Raw genomic sequence first — 7,510 nt, 5'->3', positions numbered from 1 at the left:
CAACATCAGTGCAGATTTGAGGATCCCTGTTCTATACGGTAAAGGCAATGTTGATATTCATTGGATTATAAATATACTTTGTTATTATGAAAATACCAGAGATGGCTGGAAGAGCACAGTTAAATCATATTGTCGTGTCATATGTTTTTTGTCGTATAGCCTACTGTTGGATATTTAAATAAATAGTCAGATCGCGAACAGATTCAAATCACCCATGCAAACTTGTTCATAAATGACAGGATTCATGTGTCTATTAAAGCCTTAAATCACAACGTAACGTTCAAATCTGCGTTCGTGCTGCCGCTGATCCAGAGAGAGCAGTTTACTTATGAAACATCTTTACAAAGTCTTTTGTATCGTTATTTCTGTTACGAACATTCAAATAATCACAGAAGTACTGGAATAAACGTTTATAGTTCGGATATAAACACTGCTGTCTAGCGATCAAAATGGAATAAATCACCTTTTTGAAAGTGAAGATTCTTCAAATAAAGATTGTATCAATTACAACGTAACACCAGCAGGTGGAGACAAGTGACTTAAACTGAGATTCGATCAAAAAGATTGATTCATTCAGGAATGAAACAAGTAAAGTCTTTATGAGCAAGTCATGAAGTTTTGAGTTATGTGTCATTTGTTTAACTATCAATTCGTTGAATATTGTATTCTATAAATAGACAGCAGCAATTTTTTTCTAGAAACTCTAGTAAATTGCATGTTATTTTGTTCAGTTGTCTGGGTTTTTTTGGGGGGGGGTTCAGAATCATGGTGGGAGAATAGTGATATCTACTTTAAAAATAAAATATTGATACATTTAATTCATAAATATGAAAAATAATACTTCTTTCTAAAGTACTTTGTGAACTGTTTGCTCAAGAATGTTTTTAGTTTTAGCATTTTGAGTTTGGTCAATAGGCTACTCTGTTCAATATAGCAAAACAAACTTTTAATCTAATTTTTTGTTCCAGATTTTTACTCTTTAAAAAAAAAAAAAAAAATATATATATTTTTTCATGCTCAGTCTTATTTTAAATAGGACAAGGACAAGAAAGACTTAGATAAGTAATAAACTGTATTTCTAAATCAGTAAATCTGCAAATACTGTCTTAACCAGGCCGCTGGACTTCGCTTTTGGGCCGGGGGGTGGATCCTTACAAGTGCACGTCATTATAGCGGCTACCGCAAGAGTGATTCGCAGCAGATGCTGATTATGGTCATCGCAGATTCTCCAGCGTGGCTGCATGAGCTCTAATGATGACGACATCTAATTCATGATTAACCAGACAGGCCTACATCGTTTTTACTTTGGCAACATTTCTGTCATTATTCTTAAAAGTAGTGCAAATTATTTTTGCAACAGCTGTAGGTTTCTGGAGTGACCTGGATGGCCGTGAGACTCCCGGCCTGGCTGGAATTTTGTCCCAGCATTAAATAATTTGTGAATATTTGTAAATATTTGTGGCTTGGAACAGCTGGGAAATTGAAAGCGTACTGCAGTTCTATCGATGTTTTGCCATTCAGGTAGGGTTATTAAAGTTAACTAAAACTATTAAAAACATTTATGGTAATTTAATTAAGCTGAAATAAAATAACAGGATAACATATCTTAAATATAAGCAATTCTATGAACGGAGAAAAACTGAATACAATCACATATAAAATGAATAAATATCCCTATTCATAAAATATATTTGACTTAAGGAATTCACTTAACAATTGACTTAAGAAAGAAAATCTGCGTCAAGTTCTATATGCCGAGTTTCTGTCTATTTTTATAATGTGCAACAAGTTCACGGAAAGGAAATCAAGACGGCAGAAAGTGAAATCTGTTTTATTTCGTTATTTTGAAAAGCAGTGTTTTTTGTTATTGTGACTGTACACAAAAGTAGTCGCTTTGTAGTTTCATATGTCTTTGTTTCTGCAGTCATAAGGAACAAATTCAAGTGATGGCACAGGAGCCTCACACGCACACATGTAACATATTAGTTCAGCACACTGACATCGCAGCCTGTTTATTATCAAAACAAAATAAGCCAACCAAACACATAAAAAGTTAACTGCTCAATTTAAATAGTCCTAAGTAGGGATGTCAATTCTCAATATAATATCAAACCATTTGGAGGGTGCTTTTTACAGTATAGTGTTCCCATCACTATAGTGGGGCGCTAGGACCCACCCAGACCGCAGGGTGAGCGCCCCCTGCTGGTCTCACTAACACCTCTTCCAACAGCAACCTAGTTTTCCCAGGAGGTCTCCCATCCAGGTACTGACCAGCTCAACCCTGCTTAGCTTCAGAGGGCAACCAGTCTTGGGCTACAGGGTGATATGGCTGCTGGCCATATATATAACTTCCCATAGTCAGATGAAATGCATCATTTAATTCCTCAAAATTAAATGTAGCCAAACAACCAGACAAGTAAACACGGCCTGACGTGAAAAGATTCATATAAAAGAACCGAGAATGACCGTAATGCACGCGTTGCTGCGAGCCGCTTGGTTATAGAAACAATATCAATCTCCTCGGAGAAAGATAGCAGCAGCAGGCTCTCAGTCAAAGGGGGAAGAAACCGCAGCGCAGGCTTCCGAACCCCGAGAGAGAGCGCTAGATCTGGGGAATGCAGGTGAAGAAAGGGCGAGCCAGATCCATGTGCGATCTCCTTGGAGTGTGCCTGGCGGGAGCGGAACGTTTGCAGCGGGGAGAAGCACAATCAGCCCCCCTTTTTATTCTCGAGAGCTGACTTGCTATATCAAATCGTTAATTCATTTTCTAACCAGGAGCGTAAAAACGGAAAATCAAGCATAATTCTTGTTTTGTTTTTTTATTGAAAAACGAAAAGGAACATTTTCTAATTTTTCTGTTTTTAATATTAAATTAAAAAACGAATGAACGGAAGATACCCTGATTGATAATGGACAGACAACACCAAATAAGACTGACACACACAGAGCACTTGCTGAATGACAGAAAGCTGACCCCACATGCTTTTAAGCTTCCTGGTCGCTACGTCACCCCACACGTGATGTCTCGCCCATCCATTGGACTGATCACACGTGGTTCAGAGCGTGGTCACGCTGAAGGCGTTCCCATAGTGTTTTCCACGCAGCTCGAGTTCCTGAAGGGGAACTGCCCATCTTCCTAGGAGAAATGTACGACTGCTGTGTTCTAGCAGCAAAGTTAACCAACTCCAGTCTGTCTCCAGCACTATTTATTCATGCTCTTTCATACTGAATTATTAGAATTACTTTCACTTGTATTTACTGTATTTATTCTGTTCTTTAATGCCACATATTTTATATTTTTGCATTTCAAATACTGTTTTTTTCTCTTCTTTTCTTTATGCTGTTTTGCATTACTCTCATTTTGCACGGTTTTTATTGTATGCAGCAACACTGTAATGCTTTGGCAATACGAATGTACAATATGTGTCATGCAAATAAAATTGAAACTGAGAAAGAGAGTGCATGTACCTAGGATTTCCTACGTTATGAGGACCAAATGCTCCCACCAGTATAGACATAAGAGTAAATTTTGACCTTGTGACTTTTTTTTTGGGGACACCATGAGGAAACAAGCTTATAAATCAGACCGAATGAAGTTTTTTGAAAATCTAAAAATGCCTGTAGGTTTGTGTGAGAAGTAGGTTTAGGGTAAGGGGATAAAAAATACAGTTTGCACAGTATAAAAACCATTACGCCTATGGAATGAACCCATAAAAGATGGAAACCTGTGTGAGTGTGTGAACTTATTTAACTACACTCAATGTCCTCACTGAGCAAACTGCTTTATTGACTTGAAGACACACCTGTTTTACACACGTCACTCAAACACAGAACCAGGAAACAGGAATCACGTGAGTTCAGGGAAAGAGAAACTGAAGTGTAGTTGAGCTGTTGTGTTTGTGTCTCTGTATTCATGCAGTAAAATGGCAGGAGCCAGAATTTTTCAGGATGAGTTCATGTGTGCAGTGTGTCTGGATCTTCTGAAGGATCCAGTGACCATCCAGTGTGGACACAGTTACTGTAAGAGCTGTATTACAGGCTGCTGGGATCAGGAGGATCAGACGAGAGTCTACAGCTGCCCTCAGTGCAGACAGACCTTCAGTCCAAGACCTGCTTTAGCTAGAAACACCATGCTGGCTGAAGTGGTGGAGAAACTGAAGACGACCAAACTCTCTGCTGACTGTGACGCTGGAGCTGAAGATGTTCAGTGTGACGTCTGTACTGGAAGAAAATACAAAGCCGTCAAGTCCTGTCTGGTGTGTCTGAACTCTTACTGTCAGAATCACCTCGAACAACATGAGAGTTTGTTTAAAGGAAAGAGACACAATTTGACTGAAGCCACTGGACGACTGCAGGAGATGATCTGCCAGAAACACGAGAAGCTCCTTGAGGTTTTCTGTCGCACTGATCAGGAATGTATATGTGTGCTGTGTATGGATGAACATAAAAACCACGACACTGTATCAGCTGCAGCACAGAGGACAGAGAAACAGGTATTTAAAACTAGTGATAAAGTTAATACTCTGTGCAGTAATCCAATAGTTTGTTTTCTGTCTAGAGCTGCAGCATAATTATGCAAAACACAAACACTGTCAGTGTGAAGATCTACACTAGTTTCACTTTTTTAATACTTACAATTGCAGTGTGAAATACTCCTTATTGCTTCATATTAATTCATGTACAATGATTGATCATGAGTTTGAAATTCCACTTTTACTGGATTCACAATGATTTAGTGCCAGTAGTTTTCTGTGACATTTACTATCATCTGTTTGTCCTGCAGAAGCAGCTGAAGGAGACGCAGAAGACGCTCCAGCAGAGAATCCAGCAGAGAGAGAAAGATCTCCAGCAGCTGAGAGAGGCTGTGGAGTCTCAGAAGGTGAGTCTGGAGAAGAAGAGAAGTTTGTCTCGTCTCAGTTCAGACTCACTGAAGCCTGAATCACTGTGTGTCCTAACAGCGCTCTGCACAGACAGCAGTGGAGGACAGTGAGAGGATCTTTACTGAGCTCATCCGCTCCATTGAGAGAAGCCGCTCTGAGCTGATACGGCTGATCAGAGATCAGGAAAAGCAAGCAGTGAGTCGAGCTGAAGGACGACTGGAGCGACTGGAGCAGGAGATCAATGATCTGAGGAGGAGAGACGCTGAGCTGGAGCAGCTTTCACACACACAGGATCACATCCAGTTCCTGCAGGTAACACAGATCTAGAAGAACAGGATCATAGTGGACTTGAGCAGATCCTGCTGTGACACGAGACTCACAGAGAAACATTTCATGAGTGTCTTATAATCTTATCATCATCTTTTGAGAACAGGCCCAAGGGAAGAAAAAAAAGAAAATCAACTAAGGAGCCATTGGCTCCTATAAGAAACAAAATCATCTCATTGTTGCCCATCTAGTGCACCTGTTGTTAATTTCATTAACACCAAGGCAGCTGAAACTGATTAACAACCCCCTCTGCTACTTAACTGACCAGATCAATATCCCAGGAGTTTAATTGACTTGATGCTATACTCTGATTAAAAAGTGTTCCTTTATTTTTTTGAGCAGTGTATTTAGCTGTCAAACACCACTATCGTCACCAACAGTTCAAAACTTCATTAACATTTCAACTTTTTACCACATTTTTCCTTGAGATTCATTACGTTACAGTGAAATCAGTGAACTCTATAGTACCAGTATAGTAACGCTCATCAAAATTGGATCAGGTGATTATCAAACTTGAATTTTTTTTGGCCTCTAACACATTGATGAATTTGACCATGAAGATCCCAAACATGAAGTGAAGACCACATATAGTTTTAGTTTAAGTGGCAAATACTAGAATTTGTAGCTCTAATTTGATTGAATGAATATGAGAAGAATGAAGTTGATGCTGTGAAAGTGCTGGATTGAGGTGAGTTACTAAAGATCAGTCAAGTCAACAAGAGCCGCACAAATATGACATTCGTGCTTATTGCGTTAAGTGTGGAGCTGATGAGTTTTGATTTCTGTTTTCTGTAGAGTTTCCAGTCTCTCTCAGCACCTCCTGAATCTACAGATGGAAATGATGATCCCTTCACTTCTCTCGTCTCTTTTGATTGCCTGAGAGAATCTGTCCATCAGCTCAGAGACAAACTGGAGGATTTCTGCAAAGAGGAGCTCCAGAAGATCTCAGACAGAGGTAAAGTCCTGGAGATTCATCTGCTCTCAGAAACCAGTCCATCATCATCTCATATCATGGAGAACATCATATTAGAAATGTGTTAGGAATGGATGCAGGATCATGAGAATCACACTGTTCATGTCTGTTGATTTCCACAGAAACATTCACCAACATTGTTCCCAGAACCAGGAACCACTTCCTACAATGTAAGTCAGTAAGAAAACAAGCAGAAACCTCACTGAATGTGTTCATGTTCTTCTGTAGAAGGTGAAAGAAGAGTTTTAGAATTGATGATGTAAATGATGATTTGCACAGGATATCTGGTCATCTGTACTGAGACACTGATGATACACTGAACAAGAAAAGTATAGCTACATGAAAAGATCAAACAGATTCATAATTCCTGATTCTGATGTGTTTTATCTCCATCAGATTCCCATCAGCTCACTCTGGATCCAAACACTGTGAATAAACACCTCTGTCTGTCTGAGAGCAACAGAGTGATAACATTCACTCACACAATCCTGTTGTATCCTGATCATTCAGACAGATTTGATTATTATTCTCAGGTGTTGTGTAGAGAGAGTGTGAGTGGACGCTGTTTCTGGGAGCTGGAGTGGAGTGGAGATGTGTATATATCAGTGTCATATAAGAGCATCAGCAGGAAGGGACGGGGTAAAGAGTGTGAGTTTGGATATAATGATCAGTCCTGGAGTTTGCACTGCACTTCCTCCAGTTACTCATTCTGGCACAATTACATAGAGACTGTTCTCCCTGTAGAGTCCATCATTAGTAGAATAGGAGTGTTTGTGGATCACGGTGCAGGAACTCTGTCTTTCTACAGCGTCTCTGACACAATGAGCCTCATCCACACAGTCCAGACCACATTCACTCAGCCGCTCTATCCTGGGGTTAATGTTTATCTTAGTGGATCATCAGTAAAACTGTCTTGATGAATCAGAACAGACTGATGACAGATTCTACACATAATGCTTTCAGATGCATGATGAATCAGTAACAGTGAGATGTTATAGTCTCTTCTTTTCTCTTCATTACATTAATACTGCAGTGAAATAACGTCACAATAAATGTGTAATAAACCCTCATACAGACAGTAAGATCAGTGTGTGTTTGAGTCCTGCTGAGTGACCATGTGTTTCTGTGCTTCTCTCAACCTCTGTTTGTGTTGATTGAAATTGGTCATTTGTAGCGTCATATCAATAATTTCTATTATCAAAATTACCTTTCAATTAAAATTATAACACACAGTCAATAAAACATTCTCCCATTTCACTGTTTTGCATTTTTGTCTTCCATTGTAACAAGTCACTGTTTTTATTGTCACGCATTTAATTGTTAACCCTCT

General features: G+C 39.3%; 2 protein-coding genes across 4 annotated transcripts in view; one reads left to right on the top strand and one right to left on the bottom strand.

The window, feature by feature from the left end:
* The window catches only part of cdk14 (cyclin dependent kinase 14), a 226,228-nt gene that overhangs the window by 69,673 nt on the left and 149,045 nt on the right, over nucleotides 1-7,510 (bottom strand). The window lies entirely within an intron of this gene.
* Nucleotides 3,707-7,437, top strand: LOC131522311 (tripartite motif-containing protein 16-like). The gene is made up of 6 exons (XM_058747719.1): nucleotides 3,707-4,493; nucleotides 4,784-4,879; nucleotides 4,959-5,192; nucleotides 6,003-6,162; nucleotides 6,303-6,350; nucleotides 6,577-7,437. The coding sequence occupies exons 1-6, from the start codon at nucleotides 3,924-3,926 to the stop codon at nucleotides 7,095-7,097; spliced, it is 1,629 nt and encodes a 542-aa protein (XP_058603702.1). The 5' UTR covers nucleotides 3,707-3,923; the 3' UTR covers nucleotides 7,098-7,437.

This window comes from Onychostoma macrolepis, chromosome 16 (genome assembly GCF_012432095.1).
Source record: "Onychostoma macrolepis isolate SWU-2019 chromosome 16, ASM1243209v1, whole genome shotgun sequence".
Classification (NCBI taxonomy): domain Eukaryota; kingdom Metazoa; phylum Chordata; class Actinopteri; order Cypriniformes; family Cyprinidae; genus Onychostoma; species Onychostoma macrolepis.
The sequence above is the reverse complement of the archived record's forward strand: the minus strand, read 5'-3'. Positions and strand labels throughout refer to the sequence as shown.